At 34.5% G+C, this 17,648-nt stretch overlaps 1 protein-coding gene across 3 annotated transcripts in view; it reads right to left on the reverse strand.

Annotated features, from left to right (window-relative positions):
• The window catches only part of VRK2 (VRK serine/threonine kinase 2), an 89,622-nt gene that overhangs the window by 22,024 nt on the left and 49,950 nt on the right, over nucleotides 1-17,648 (reverse strand). For all 3 annotated transcript variants that reach the window (XM_082426286.1, XM_082426284.1, XM_082426285.1), the window contains exon 8: nucleotides 5,150-5,282. In XM_082426286.1, coding sequence (XP_082282412.1) covers nucleotides 5,150-5,282 — 133 coding nt within the window. The remainder of the gene's footprint in view (nucleotides 1-5,149; nucleotides 5,283-17,648) is intronic.

Below are 17,648 nucleotides of genomic sequence, written 5' to 3' on the forward strand. Positions count from 1 at the left end.
GCTACTGTGCCAGACACTCTACTGCTTTTATATTATCTTATTTAATCATCCTAACAATATGAGGTATCATTAACCCTGTTGACAAATAAGAAAATAGAGGCTCAGAGAGGTTAAATAACTTGCTCAGTATCACACAGCAAAAAGTAACAGAGCTCTGTATTGAAATCCAAATCTTTCAGAATCCAGAGCCAACACTCCACTCAATCTACCAATTACTTTGCCTCCATTGTTAGTTTTGCACCATTTAGACAACATTACATATACCCTTCTACAGTTAGGGAAGTATTTGAAGCAGGCATTTTAACTTAAAACACCAAAAGACATACTGACCAAAGTACAGTTGTATTGGCAAGGAAGAAATAAGCAGCAGATCCTGAGGTCTAAGCTGTAACACTAACAAAATTTTTCATGCAACTATCCTTACATGACACTATTTCTGTAAAACTACTTCATTCTGATGAAGAAGAATGTCTAATTAAAACATTAATTTATAAAGTGTTAAATGGTCCTTCCAAGCTGAAATGAGAACAACAAAGAAATCACATTGGAGGACTGGTCCTTATTCTAATGACAAACTGGAGTAAAATTATCTGGGTGCAATTCATCAAATGGAATGAAAGAACTGGGAGAAAAAGAAAAGTATCAGTGTTAATCCCAAAATGTCTCTGATTATTTGCCTAAAGTGTTTCCTGTTGAGTTTTTTTCTTACATAGAATAACATTATCAAGTAGGAAGAAAAACAAGATTTGCTAGGAAGTAATAAAGGGAACTTGAAAACTTTTGCCTTAAGCAGACAGGGTCTAAATGCTCAAAATACTAGTTTATATACTCAGAAATGACAATAAGAAAGCAGAAAACATCTGAGTAAGACGTTCACCTGAGAAGTGAATGGTGACTATCTGCAGAATAAATTTAAAGTTTATTCTTATTTTTCTAACTAGTAACCTATGTTATTCAGTAGTTTGTCAATTCAGATGTATAAAGAGCTAGGAAATTTTATGGTGGCCACAATTTACTGCAATTTCAAAAAGGATATTAGGAAAGTAGAATGCAATGTGTCACATTTCAAATAAAATAATAAACCCAGGTCTCTTTTATTTCTTCAGTACCTTTTAAATTCTAAGCCTTAGTTTTTTATGAAACACTACTGTGTGAGGCTTAGGAAAAGTTATTCAACAGAGCAAAGGTATCTTACATTTGACCAATGTGTATTCTTAACCAAAAAGTTTAAGACCTATGCCAAGACTTTGAAAGTCATGTCTAAATGTCAAAATTGGGTTATGTCATATAGAAAGAATAGTGTCTTCATTAAAATTTATTTATACATCAACCAAAGACTATTTATAGCAGTGAAATTTACTTAAAAATAAAAATCAACATTGTGTTTTTCTGACTACTAATAGATTCAATAGAGCATATCAATAACTTGATGGTTTACCTTAATATCTTATAATTGAAAAATGGGTTCCCTTTTTTGAATTATTGTTTAAGAAGATAAATATTGTATAAACCATGTCATTTCCCCAAGTTTGGTAGCATGAAAACACATTCTCAGTTTATTTCACATATATTTTGTAAGCTGGAGTGCTAGATTAGAGTGAAATGAAGCCATGCAAGAAATAACACAAGACTTGGATTTTATATGCTGTAGCAATTGGCAAAAATTTTAAAAAGGATGTAATATATTTCTTTCCTTGATACTGAACATATTATATAAACAAATGGACATTTAAAATGCAATTTAGATATCATATTTTATGGTCATCAATGATGTCAAATTAAAATAGGTATTATACACTCAATGCACAAGTCTGAAGTATTTAAAAAAGCTCAGTATGTTAAATGCAGTATATCTCTAGAGAAATTAGGTATTGACTGCATGCCTCAGTGAGCAGAAAAATCTACAAAAATCTATACCACACATTGATCCAAATATTGCTTTTTAACATTACTAAGAATGTAACAAATTTTAAAATAGTGTATTTGACACAGATATAATTCTCTCTAATTATCAGGCAACAAGCCCAAAATATGTCAATGTTTATACATGTTGGTTTTTATGAAGAATAAAAAATTAATAACAGATGAGATAAGCCCAAAATATATTACTCTAATTTTACACTAAATGAAGCACTTCAGCCACTCAGAAAACACTTTTAGGTCATATATGAGAACTTAGTTTGGAAGAATAACTGCAATTAAAAAAATACAGATATATAGATGCACAATAGTTCAAGAATAGTTATCTATCCATTCATCCATCTGTCCATTCACCTCTATATATCTCTATTCATATTTTTTGGCTTATAATAATACAAGCTACCCTCCTTTTACACAGTTCAACTAGAAAATGCTTAGGTGAAACTGCTGACTGGCACCTTATACAGGCTCCTTCATTATAAAAACCCAACTAATCCACAGAAACATGAGACCTAGCTTCTGTTTCTGAATAACCACTACAAAGGTAGCGGAGACCAGATAGTCTGATCAGGTTAACAATATATCTGTTAAGTGGCTAATCCGTAAGTCAGTTTTACAATGAAGGCTGAATATTTCCCAGGGCCTGATCAAGCACAGATAAACCTAAAGCATAACAAATGCTTTGATAAGTAGAGGTTATATTTCCTAGTGATAACTTGTTTTGCTCTTTATGTTTTCCTTTGCATTATCTTCCTCAGTATTTATTTGATCTCATAGCTGGACTGGTATAGAAAAGATTTTTCTGAGATTCAACTACATAGTGTGTACTGAAAGTAAACACATGAATATTTATGAATCTGACATTCTGCATTTACCTACAAGGATTTATGGCCTTGTTTAATTCTAGTTTCTAGATATGACTAAATGATTACTTCATTTCTAATAAAATCCTAAAGTGAAATGTTTTATTTTGGAAAATTAAATGTAAAACATGAGGAATGAATAGTATTCAAATATTTGAGGATACCAAACCTTTCTTTTTTTTATACTAGACTAAAACTGCATGTTAAAATTTCAGCAAATATATATATTTATGTGTGTATGTGTACATCTATGTATCTATGTATGTATACATGTATGTGTATATACATGCATATGTGTATGTATATGCATATATATGTATATCTACATGTAAATACAGATATGGTGAAAAGTTTAGTGTACATTCTATTTTAAATGCATTAAGGGAATTAATTTTTATAGAAATCTTGTGAAACCCATGATAAAAATGAATATTCACTCCAGCTCATAACTTTCAATCAAATACCAAAAATACGTAATGCAGGCTCTCCCCCTGAGTAGTCTTCCCAAAGAGATAATATCTTTCTCCCATCATTCTCAGTTCAATCTTCTCTCCAAAGACCTAGCATCGTGACATCTACCCAACTCATCAACATGTATTATTATTTAAGGGAGCAAAAAACTTAAATGCACTATGGAATAAAATTTTGTTCAAATCTTTCATGAAGATGGCATAATGAAAATACTGCCCTAAACTATGGAATAACTGAGGAGGACTTCCAGAATTACCACAGTCCAAACACTGACCAGACCAACATACGACAACTCTACTTTCCCATTCCACAGTCACAGTGGCTTCCTAGATGTTTTTATAATAGTTAAAATCTAATAGGATCAGTATTAGAGCTATGGGTTGAACTAAGTGGCCCAACCATAAGTTAATATCATCATTAACATAATTGGACCAAAGCTTAAGAATCTGTATGATGAATTGCCAGTTATACCACTATCAAAAAGTACTCTCAGGTTTCTAAATATTCTTTCATACTAATATATCTGGCAAATCACTACTTTTCTAACCAAACTACCCTTGAAAAAAAAAAATGTAGTGATTTCTTTTATTTTGATCAGGAGTATAAAAGGTAATTTCTATTCCAGAAAATTTAACCTATGATTCTTCTTGAAAGGAAGAAGGTATACAACAGACACACTTGTTTTACTTTTTCATTGGCCTACCTTAAACTACTGTGGGTTTTAATTGCTCTGGAAAATGATCAAGACCCTCTACATTACATGGTCAATGGTCCTTTTAATAGAAAAGGCAATAATATACAGTTGTTTGCGCCAACTAAAACTCGTTAGAAAGTATCAGTTTAGGGTAACAGTTCAACAGCCATTAACAAGTGCAAATGTCTAACTGCCTTTTAGTGAAAATGTGATCCTTTCGAAGCAGTTTAAAAATTATTCGTATGGTTTAGCATATTTGAAAATACTTTTATAAACAAAGTTTATGAAGAATATAATTTTGAAAGACAAAGTTTTTCAATAATCACCATTTTTTTTTTTTTTACTAGCATAACATTAGAATTGACTTTTTGTCTTGCTGACAGAGCAACTAAGAAAGTACAGTTGCATTGACCATATTGATTGTGAACAAAGCAACCATCAGTGGGACTCCGCACCATATATTTTCAATATTGACCTCCTACTTCCTTTTCCATGGCTTTGTGGGTCGGCTATTGGATTTAGACTGCAGTGTAATAAACAGCTAAGCTTTAATTAATGGTAAATGAATACAAGACATAGGTTATGACTTTAACTAATTAGGGAATTGTTGAATTAAGTCTGCCTTGGAATGCAAGGCAGTACAATCAATGTCCAATAAAAGGACTATGTATGTAATTTACCTGCAAATGTGTTTCCAATACCATCAAAGTGAGTTTAAATAAGTAAGATATATGAAAGGCGACTAGGAGAGATTTCCACAAGTTAACACTTCATAGATTCAGGAAAGATTTCCTTATTGTTAAGATGGTATCTTCTAAAGCTCTGATAAGGGCACAATGAAAAACAGGAATAATTCTTCACATGTGTACCTGTACCAAATCTGTAATTGTCACTACAGCATAAAAATTCAGTTGCTGACCTCCAAGTTTAACCTAAACAAACTAGTACTTTCCTGTCCCAAATAAGCATCAAGTTTTGCTTACTTGACACCTTTTATTCCTTTTTCACTTGTCGAAGTCTGTATCTCCTCCCTCTGTTAGAAGAAATATTCATTGGCATACAGGAACTCACTACTTTTGATAAAAATCTCACCAATGTTCTCACACTTCAAACTGACTATGCAAAGGTCATTTCATGGAGGCTTAAGGCTCTCTGTTCTAATTATTCTTCTGAAATAAAAATAAGAAAAAAAGAAACCTACCTACTCCCTTGTGGGCATCCAAGCTGGTAAACTCTATTGTCCCATTATGGCTTTTTCTAGGATTTTCCTGATACTGTTTGTGGTTCCCATTAGGACAATATCTGTAGGAAAGTCCATAATCTGCAAGATAAACCTGGAAGACATGAAGAGACAAATGAATAATGTTTTTGCCCTCTGAAAATATAACCTTTATAATTAAGTCTTAAGAAACTGATAGGTTAAGAGAGCCTCAGATCTACATTTTATTAAACCAAATGGTGCCTTAGGATAAAATATATACAACTGGGGGCCATAACAATGAACTTTCTAACTTAAATCCTGTCTTCATCATAGGCAAGTCTTGTTTCTGAGTTGACTTAGATTTTCAGTCTTTTTATTTTGCTCTTAAATTCCCTTCCCTCCAGCTGGGCATGTAGACGTCATAAACCACAATATGTCTTTTTATCTGTATTCATACAGCGTATAAGGCTCTGCCTTTTTTGTAACCCCTTCCTGTAAACAAAACTGTTTCAAGCAGGGAGGGGAGATGAGAGCAAACAATCTAAAAATCTTAACCTAATGTTACAGGAGTCTCCATTAACAAGAAGTATAAAAATAATGAACAGACTGTAAGAGGTAATGACTCTTAAAAAAAAAAAAAACACCATCATGTTGTCCGTATTTAAGAATGGATCATCAATGCAGTACTTTTGGCCTTTCAGACGGATCCATATCATCACTGTTATCTTTGTAAGTCAGTCAGAATTGCAAGCTGGGTTTCCAAACAGAATATAGATTGTTAAAAGTCAGACAGCAATTCAAGTGAATTTTTCTCAGATTACTTTTGGAGAGAGAGAAGGGAGGGGAGAAGTAGTCAGAATATCATACTTCCCTGTTATATGTTACCATGCTCCTCCCCACACTCCCTGGAAAAGAAAGCAGTTTCAACTTTTAAAATGTGTTGTTTCACGTGTGTTTCTTTAAAATTTAGAGAATAAGGCAACATTTCATGATGCAGCTTTAAGACCACAGAGTATTACAACTGGTATTTTAAAAGATATCTATTAAAAGAAAATTAAATTTTAGTTTAAGTTTTTGGTTTCAGGATAGCCTAAGTAGGAGACATTCTGAATTTCAAAATATAAACAGCACAGCTTCCTTCACTTGTTGGAGAACATAGCTTGCTGGAATGTCTGAAAACATGGTATTTCAGTTTTGTCTCTCACTCACAGATGCCATTTCTCAAGATGGCCTCAGGAGTAACTGCCCAAAGTAATTACACTTCAGGATCAGATGTATAACTGGTTGCTTGCTTTCACTATTTATGATGCATTTTTATCTTTATTTATTTTGAAAACTAAATAGACTTCACTTTGCAAAGTAGATATCCTGAGAATGTACATATTGATAGCAAACGGAAACATATTTTAAATACACTACAACAGTTCACTATTAAAAAAAACTATCAAGATGTTTTTCATGTAGATTAACCAAAAAAAAAAGACCTAAAATTTATGGATGTTTTATGGCTAAAATATGGATTATGCCTCATATGTATTGATACCAGAGAGCATAAGAGCTTAATGTTCATAGACCGATGAACAGATATCCTGTAGGAAGGTACCATTATCTCCATTTTACTCGTAAGCAAACTGAAGCTCAGTCAGTGACATTATGTGACTTGTGTAGTAAAATGGAGCCAGAGTCTGACTCCAGAATCTTCATCTCAATCACAATCTAACTCAAAGGCACTAGACAAGTTAAACAGATAAAGTATTCAAGACTACTGTAATAGGGAAGAGTGACTGATCTCAACTCCACTGAAACAAAAGTTGGGAAAGTGTTTAAGAGCTGAGGCTGAGCTAGTGAAGAGTACTGGAGAACACTAAGGGGATACAGGTCAACATGACTGGGTTATCTACGTTTGCTAAGTCGTGCTTACGCTCCTATCCCCACCTCAAAGACTGTAGAGATAGGAGAACACTCTTTAATAAAGATTACATTTTAAAGGGATGACTCCCAGGTCCTGGAGGTACTTGAGAAAGACATTCCTGGGTTGTAAAACTGGCAAGAGGCTGGGAGAAGATTCACATCTCAAAGGAGCAGAGAAAGAATTTATAATTTCAAAGTTGCTTACGTAAATGCTGTAAGAAAAGGGAGGACAGGAGCTTACGGTCAGGAGGAAACCTGTCTAAAGTTTAGTCAAGCTGAGGGGAACTTTAAGGCCCTCTTGGTCATCACTGAGCTATGGGCCTCAAGGTAGTGCTGGGTTACTCAAACTTTGAAGGGCAATGCAGGATCTACATTTAATATAAAGACAGGAAGCTAACAATATAGTAAAGGAAACATGCACTAACCATTTGACTCAGAATACACTCACTAACTCATTTGAATAATGCTGCAGTGAACACGGGAGTACAGATCTCTTTGAGATAATGATTTTGTTTCCTGTGGAAATATACCAAGAAGTTAGACTGATGGATCATATGGTAGTTCTATTTTTAACTTTTTGAGCAACCTCCATATTGTTTTCCATAGTAGCTGTACCAGTTTACATTTCCACCAACAGTAAACAAGGGTTCCCTTTTCTCCACAACCTCACAGCAATTATTATTTTTTGTCTTTTTGATAATAGCCTTGCTCACAGGTGTGAGTTGATATCTCATTATGGTTTTGATTTGCATTTCCTTTATAATTAGTGATGTTGAACACCTTTTAATGTACCTGTCAGCCATTTGGATCTCTTCTTTGGAAAAATGTTCAGGTCCTCTGCCCATTTTTTAAATTGTCTTATTTTGTATTGCTAATTGGGTAGTATGACTTCTTTATATATTTTGGATATTAACCCTTTATCAAATATATAATTTGCAAATATCTTATCCCATTCAGTAGGCTGTCTTTTCATTTTGTTGATGGTTTCCTTGCTGTGCAGAAGCTTTTAAGTTTGATGTCATCCCACTTGTTTATTTTTGCTTTGTTCCCCTTGCCTGAGGAGACATATGTAGAAAGACATTGCTAAGACCAATGTCAAAAAGCATACTGCCTATGTTTTCTTCTAGGAGCTTTATGGTTTCAAGCTTTATGTTCAAGGCTTTAATACATTTTTAGTTAATGTTTGTGTAAGGTATAAGACAAAGGGGTGTCCAATTTTATTCTTTGCCACATGGATGTCCAGTTTTCCCAACACCATTTATTTAAGAGACTAACCTTGCCCCATGTATATTCTTGGCTCCTTTGTCAAAAATTGACCATATATGCATGAGTTTATTTCCAGGGTCTCTAATCTGCTCAGTTGGTCTGTGTCTTTTTTTATGTCAGTAACATACTGTTTTGATTACTATAGCTTTGTAATATAGTTTGAAATCAAAAAGTGCGATGCCTCTGGTGGTTTTGTGCTTTGCAGGATTGCTTTGGCTACTTCGGGCCCTTTATGGTTCACAGAAATTTTTGGATTATTTTTCTATTTCTGTGAAAAATGCCATTGGAATTTTGAAAGGGACTGAACTGAATCTTTAGATTGCTTTGGGTAGTATGGACAGTTTAACAATATTCTTCTAATCCATGAGCATGGGGTATCTTGCCATTTATTTGTGTCTTCTTGAATTTCTTTCATCAATGTTTTGTGGAGTTTAGTGTACAGATCTTTCATGTTCTTGGCTAAATTTATTGCTAAATATTTTATTCTTTTTGATGCTATTGTAAATGGAGTTGTTTTAATTTCTCTTTCCAATAGCTCGTTGTTAGGGTATAGAAATGCAACTGATTTTTGTCAATTAATTTTGTATCCTGCAACTTTACTGAATTCATTTATTCGAACAATTTTTTGGTGGAGTCTTCAGGGTTTTCTCTATATACATACAGTAGGGTTTGCAGTCTAGGTCCTGTTTTTTGTATGTCCTTGAGCTAAGACTTAGTTTCAGTTAACTTTTTTTGTATTATCACCTTTTTTCTGTGAAATAAAAAATAACAACTCATTAATATTTTTCACTTTAAGGATAAATACATATAATAACCCTAGTTTTAGATAAGCCTATAGTAGGAATCTCAAGATCATCAAGATCAGGTAGGGGGTTATTATTTGTATTATAATAAGACTAGACCTAGGAAAATTTAAATATCTAGATCCCTAATGCATTTTAAATGATTTTCTTTCTATGCAACTTTTCGGAATTTAGTAACCATTTCCTTTCTCCATGAATAGAAGAACAGCCTTGACCACTTCTCTTTACTTTAATCATAGATCTTTCGATCATGCTGTACTGCCTCTCATGTTTCCACATGCTACTCTCATTTTTCTCTCATTCCTCTTAGATATGTACTATGGTTTAGTTTTGTTTGGTTTTTTACAACTTTGTGAGGTAGGTAGGGGAGATGTGTCATTATACACATTTAACAGATGAAAAATAATGTGATACACCCAAATAATGCAAGTCATCCAACAGTCAGTCACTAAGTTCAGCTTCTACAAAAGATGTTATTGTTTTAGTGAATTTCTCAGCTGTCCCCTCCCCCTCAAAAAACACCTAATCTTCACTAATGCTTTCAAGGACTTTCAATTTTAATACTTTATTATTGAAAAGGCAGTGTAGTAGCCACTGAGGTACAATCCCATCAAGAAAGAAATGGCCTTTCACCTGTGAGGAGGGCAATAATCTGACAACTTCCAGAGGCAGGGCCATTAGGAACCACCACAGCATGTGAGCCAAGGTAACACTCTTCCCAGGCAGTTTCTACTAAAGAATGATCATGGTGGGAATGCTGTGTGGCTATTTCTACCCAACTGGAGACTCTTCTAATGGAACCCTTTTGCTCTGGTGCTCCCAAATGGGTTGGCTGAGACTTTCTCAGAACTGTATCATAGTCTGAGCTCTCCCTGCCCAATCCTTCTGTCTCCTTTCCTTTCACAGGTGCCATTGCAACATCCTACTCTGAAAGCTTTCCTTGTCCAAACCCATTTCCTCTCCTTTTATCTTTCTATTATATAGGTACTATATTCCCTTCCCTCAATAAAGCCCTTGCACTCCTAATGCTGTCTCAGCATCTGCCTCTCTGAAAAACAAATTTGACACAGGTAGTCAGTAAATCATAGCCTTAATTTGAAGCACTAAACTAATAAAGATGAAAAACAAATTAGCCTTTGATGACCATGAAAATCACAACTTTCCTATATACCAAACAGATCTCCCTCAAAAATCAGCTTCCTATTTTACCTAGCCAGATTTGCAACCATATATGCCACATTCTCAAGTTATGCATTTAATTAAACCTTTACTTCCCTCTCCTTGCTCTCTGATGCTTGTAAGGTCTTACACCACTTTGTTTTTCCAAATGGATGGGTGAAAGGAATGGTTAAAGAGCACCCTGTGATAACTCTTCTTTGCAGTGAATTGCACTGGAAGGGCCTTTGTCTTCAATTCAGCACCCCTCCACGGATACCCCAAATGCTCTTCTCCACTTCCTACCACACCTCCTGGATTCACATCTCACACTTCCGAGATCCACCACTCATACCTGAATTCTATTCTGGTATGTAGATCCTTTTAACCTCAAGGCAATTCATTGGGTTTTCATTTGTGTTCAGATGGATTTACCTTTTAAAAATGTGCAAAGTATTTAGCTTTTATTTATGCCTTGGATCCAGTAGGCTTAAATAAAATCTCACTGATTTGACTTGACGGTAATAATTGGACAAATAGAAGTAAATTCCTTTCAGTAGACACCTGAGTGCCAAGCATGATAAAATATCAAGAATCATACATTCTAAAAAGGAAAGAAAAACAAAAATGAATGCGTATTATTGAATACTTGCTATGCGAAGGCATTATGTGCTTTACAGAAGTCAAATTATTTAACCCTCATGACACTAAGAGCAAGTTATTTTAAGATACCTTGAGGATGAGAAAACACAATGAGTGAGTTTAGGTGCTCTGTGCAAAACAACTAAACTTATAGTAACTGGCAAAGTTGAGATCCAAACCTAAGTCAGCCTGACCAGAAGACTGAGATTTTTCCATACGTCCCACACAGAGGAAGAAGAGATGACACAAGCACATCTAGAGGTAACATCTACTCCAACAAAAGTATAACAGATTTAAATGTAAAAATATTTTAGAGTAAGGGGAGGTTACTTCCTAATTGGGGACTCAAAGAACAAAGTGACATTGATTTGGGCTTTGAAAAATATCTAAGATTTCCACAAATGGAGATAGGGAAGAAGAGATAAAACAAGGAAAACCAGGGCTGGGTCAGTGTGTGCTGGGAGTGAAGAGGTTATTGGAAACACAACACAAGCCGGAAAAAAAACTGGTTAGCATGAGTTTACAGGAAGCTTTGAAAACCATGCTAAGAAGCTGGGACACAGTTTTTGTATGCAAAAAGAAGTCACCAAAGGTTTTTGGCAAGGAATAATATTATCAGCCCTGGCAGCATCATAATGGGGAAATGAAAGCAGATAGTCCATTTGGGAGAATATGACATTAGTCCAGGCAAGAGACAGTGGGAGGCTGGACTAGGGCACTGGTGAACAAAGAAGGGAGACAAAGAACAGAGCCATAAGAGGGGTGAGAGACAGAGTCAAAGATAACTGAAAACAATGTGGCTAGCTGGGTATATGAGGATTCAATGAATAGACAAAAAGAGAATAGGAGGAAGAAGAGAAGATTTGGAAAGAAAATGATTTACTCATTTTTGCACCAAAAGCAAACTGGTTGATTGATGGCTAACACCCTAATCCAACCAGTTCCTGGTTCTCTCAGTTCAGGCAGAACTGAGTGATAGACTCATAGTTGATGGAAAAAATAAAGGACCTCTTTCCCATCAGGAGCCAAATCTGCTGCCTTCCTGTTCCTCAATCAACCAGGAACTAAGTATCAAACAGCCAGAATGGCTCACATGGAAGCATTTCTCAACACTTGATATGTTGGACAGGAAAATGTGAGCTGGAGAAGGGCTGCAAGAGATTATGGAGCTGGAAGAGAAAAAAGATGCTAATCTGGACAGATGTCATTGCCCACTGAGACGCGACCACCCACTAAATCACATTACTCCTTTACCGCCACTTTGCAGATTCACATTAGAGAAGAGATGCACATACGCCCCAAGATGTGATTCACTTCTCAAGAACTTAAAATTTTCCTGTTGTAAAATCTAATCACCTTATCATAATTTAGACTATTTTATACAATTAGACCCTTTTAATTAGCACACCCTGTTGTAGCAAGAAATGTGTCTTAAACTCTCATCAGAGACTGATGGAAATTATACAATGGAGGGAGATAGTCACTATTCGTGACTTTGTTTAGTGGCAATTTAGAAAACACTTTCAAAACTCTAGGAAAAATATATAGACTTATTCAGCAACTTTAAAAGCTTTTATTAAAAAAAAAGCCAGCATTTATCTTATTTGAATAGCACATATTTTCCTATTCTTTCAACAAGATACCATAATGTGAAAATCTTCACAATAAACTAAATGCTTACTGACTAATGGAAACCACTACATGCCAACAGGGGAATGAAGCATGGAATGAATAAGCAGCATGTTTATGTTCACAAAAGTCATTCATATCTACTAAAAACCTATATGTAGCCTCACAGCTGCTACTACACTTTGATATAGATGTGTGCTTTTTATTCTTTTATTATACAGTACTTTTTTTGTTTCTCCTCAACTTCCCTACCTTCTTTTTGCCAGTAACACAATGCCGCAGATGATATGTATGCATTATCACTATTCAGCCTAGAAAAAAGAATATGACTTTTAAAAGCTGCCAGGTTACTTTTCAAACAGGATGTTTATTAGAATAAACATGAAGATATATTTTTCAAAAATACAGTTTGATCTTTCTTATATATTGTTTTACATGTGCTTTATATGTTGGCGTTTTTTTTTTCCTCCTAGATCTCACAACTACCTACTGGAATTTTATCCTTTCTTCCCTTTATATTTAATACTCATTGAGAATGAGAGATTTAAAGACACATCCATGAAGTCATCATATGAAGAAAAAGCAGAAAGCTGTGCCGTATCACTATCTCTTCACTCTATCTACTGCTCCATTGGACCCAAGTCTATGACTCCCTTAAATGGCGCCACAAATTCAAGCATTCATAACAAAATACTGAGTTATATTTAGCAGTATTCCTAATGATACTAGCCTTTTGACCCTATGACCTGCCCTTCTATTTCAACATGGTTCTTCTAGCAATATGTGAAAGCCTATTTAATCCAAGACAGCTGGGCTGTGATTTATTATTCTTTCCAGGCTTTGGGGGGAAATTCCCTCAATAATACATAGGCTAGCAATTGCTTCTTTACTAAAAATACCTTCACCTACAAAACAAAACTTTTCCAATTACAGTCAATTTCCAATTTGTCCTTTTGACACAAGTTCTCAAAGATCATATAAAGAAACCTACAATACCTTCTCTTTCTCATTTCCAAGATGATATGAAAGTGCTTCACTCGTGCCTGTCCTTTAACAAAATACATAGGCAATGGAACAGGATAATCTGAATTGCATCCAATTCACAGGCTTCCTCTTTGTCTAAATCAAATCTGAGCTTAAGACTTTGCAATATGCTGGTAAGCATTATCAGAGCTTGGTCTATCTGTTAACAGCAGATACGAAATGTTAGCTGATATAATTTGACTGTCAGATACATTATAAAAAGTTTCACCACATGTAAGCTGTGTCTACATAAAACACAGCTATCTAACATTCAAAAGCATCTCCTTGCTCTACATTAACTACATTAACTACAAATTCTACTGATTTCAAAGACAGTGTTGAGGTTGCCAGCAATCATGCCATTCTTACATGCACATCCCCTTGGGGGTCCATAGTTTTTTAACAGTCCCACAACAGGCATACCTCTTAATCCAACCAATTTATACAGCTCAATGAGTTGACTCAGAATTCAGAAATGCCACTTTCCCATATTAACTGGAAAAAACAACAACAACATATATAGCCCTTTGTGAATTAGGATGCTCAAATATTTTGTCATAAACAATTCTTTTGTCATGTATACATCTGGTCTTCAGAAATTTAAATAATATGACCAGTGGAACCCAGTAGGCATCAACAAACATTTATTGATTATGAGCAAACACTAATTTTTCAACAGCATTAACTCTCTTGGGAACTATATTCTTGGGGATAGGTGATTTGTTAAACGGACCATCCTATACTTACAGAGCATATACATTCCTAAAATGCGAATTCTTTTTCCCTTTTATAGAAAACAGACCCTGAACATTCTGTTCCTTACAACTTTTAAGGGACACCTATCATCAAACTACCCGCCTGGGAGAACTACACTTATTAAATCAATTCATTACCATTTTCTTAACATCTAACCAGAACACCAAATGTCCTTTTTCATAAATCTAAACAATTCTGGGGGAGCAAAAATAAGATAAGGGGTTGTTTTGTCATAAGCTTAAAAAATAATTAAAAAAAATTTTTTTCTAGCTATTACTTACTGAGGGCTTACTATGTGCCTGATATTGGTCTAAGTCTTTCACATGTCTAAATCATTTGATCCTTACAATCCCTCTTTGAGTGAGGTACTATTATCCTTATTTTTAGAGGGAGAAATTGAAGCACAGAGAGATAAAATACTGTGGCTAAGAATACAGAACTAAGAAGAGATAAAGCCAGAACTCAAACCCGAGGAGTCTGATCCCAGAGCTCACACCCTTCACGACTCTACACTGAATCGCCAACATAATACAAAGTTATGCAAAGAGTCTCAAGCTTCTTCTAACCAACTTTTTGCCTGGGATTAGGAGAAGGTAAAAACCCCTCTTTTTATATCTTCTTTCTGATTCAGAACAAGGACATTTAGCTCCAGAATAAACAAGCAGACTGTTCAGGAACTAACTGCTTGGAGATCCTATGTGTAAGAACAAATCTGTGAGACATACTGACCAATTTGACCAATTTGACCAATTTGCCTGGAGGGGCCCTAGGCAAAATAAAAGTGCTTTCTGTTCTTATTTTTCCCCTTTCCTTTTTCTTTCCTTATCCTTGTATCCAAAGCTCATATATGGCCAAAATACACTGATATTCATGCCAAGGTGTTAACAGCTTATGTGGAACAGAACATTATCTTGAGCTTTTTATTAAAATTATTTGGAAAATTTATTATCTCAACCTCCACTCAAAGATTTATGTTAGGTCCCTGTATTAATTCTCCATGGCTGCTATAGCAAGGTACCACAAACTGGATGGGTTCAACAATAGAAATTTATTGTCTCACAGTTCTGGAGGCTAGAAGTCTGAAATCAAGGTGTTGGCAGGGTTGGTTCCTTCTGAGGGCTGTGAGAAATAAACTGTTTCATGCTTCTCTCCTAACTTCTGGTAGTCTCAGGTTTTCCCTGGCTTCTAGAAGGCATTCTCCCTATCATCAAATCATCTTTCCTCTATGCATGTCTGTCTCTATGTCCAAATTTCCCCTTTTATAAGAACACCAATCATATTGGATTGGGGTCCTCCCTAATGACCTCATCTTAATTTGATCACCTGCAAAGATCCTATTTCCAAATAAGATCACATTCACAGTACTGAAGGGTTGCAACTTTAACATCCTTTGAGGGGATACAATTCAACCCATAGCAGCCCTCGTTCTCATTTCTCTTTGTGAATATGCTGACAAGAGCTCCATCTATAAGAAAACACTCCTCATGGCTATATTAAGTAGTAGAGATCTCTTGCCACAGTGGTTAGACGTCTCCCAATAAGAATTTAAGAAATGTACAAATAGCTTAGTTACTGTACTTTGGTAAACTATATCCAGCTCTGCTTAGTTGGCTTTACCTGTTACTCCTGAACACTGAGTGACTAATTAATCAATTCATTTATGCATTAACCTATTCAATTACTCATTGTCCACTCATCACTTATTTACTGAGTGCTTATTATATGCCATGCTTTGTGCTAGCTGCTGGTTGCACATCAGTGAATAAAACATAATTCCTGTTTTCCTATTTACAAGACTACAAACTTGCTCTCCTGATGGATATTTAACTGAAAGAAACACTCACTTGGTTCTGTAACAGTACTTTCCTAAGTCAGATTTGTAGCTAACAACCAGTTCTATGCAGGAAGTAAGAGGCTGTGAGAACTAAAAGGGACCAAAGCGATCATATGATCTAGGCTACTCACTTTACAGAAAGGGAGGCTGTGCCACAGAGAAGCCTACTGCAAGAGATAGAGAAAAAAAGAGTTCAAGGACAAATGGAATAAAAAATGTCTGTATTCCCATTTTTTCTTGAACTTTAGGATAAAGAAGAAAGTGGAAGGAATAAAACTATACCTGATATTAAGGAATGATTGTTAATTTTGTTAAGTGTGGTAAAAGCATTGTGATAATTCGGTGAATTATCCTTATTGCATACATATGCAATGCATACATACTTAAGTATTTGGAGGCAAAATGCCATGATAGCTAAAATTTATTTCAAAACATTTCAGCCCCAAAAATATATAAAACAAATTTTCAAAATGTTAATTTTTAAATCAAGGTGATGAGGATACAGAGTTCCCTATTTTTTAGTACTGAAATTTGTTGTTGTTTGAAATTTTTAAAATAAAAGGTTAAAAAAACTGTCTTCCTAAAGGCAAAATTATATACTTAACAGGTTCTCAGAGTCTCTGCATTGGGAAATAAGCTTCACAAAATATTAGTTTTAAATATGGAGACCATGGCTTCTAAATTATAATTATTATGATGTTTTCTTCAATATTTTTCCACCCAACACGACCCTCCAATAATATGACTCCAGTAGTCCATATTCATATAGCTGTCATTTGCATAGTATTTTGAAATAAGAATTTTTATATGGAACTAATCTGATTCAAAATCAGACATCTTAATATACGCATGTTAAGAATAAATTTTAACGACAGGAACACTATTAAGTATCAGATAACAGAGCTACAAATACATTTGATTACTTAAACAATTTTAAAGTAATAAATTGGAGCACAGTAAAACACAGTAGTATTAACACATTATAGAATGTTAGATGGAAATAAAATTTGGAGCTGACTTTATTTTTCATATATGGCCTTTATTATGTTGAGGAAAGTTCCCTCTATGCCTACTTTCTTCAGGGCTTTTATCATAAATGGGTGTTGAATTTTGTCGAAAGCTTTCTCTGCATCTATTGAGATGATCATATGGTTTTTCTGACTTTATTTTTATTTGACAAATCATTCTGAAAGAATCCCCAAACAGTAAGTTTGTAGAACTGATCTATGAATACCAGATACATACAACCTATTAAATCTCAAAAACAACATATTCATATGACAAAGAATTATACTGAGATAGCAAAATTTCAGTGAAAGTGCATATTTTAAAAATAATTCTATTAATATAAAACTCATAAAATATTAATTTTAAAAGTTCAAATAACTAAAATCATAGGAACAATTTTCAAAGTCTTTTTGCTCAACTGAAAAAATATAGCAGAACCTCACTAGGAAGAAAGAAAATAACATGCATGTTA

Source organism: Balaenoptera physalus (genome assembly GCF_965194825.1).
Source record: "Balaenoptera physalus genome assembly, chromosome: 15".
Lineage (NCBI taxonomy): Eukaryota > Metazoa > Chordata > Mammalia > Artiodactyla > Balaenopteridae > Balaenoptera > Balaenoptera physalus.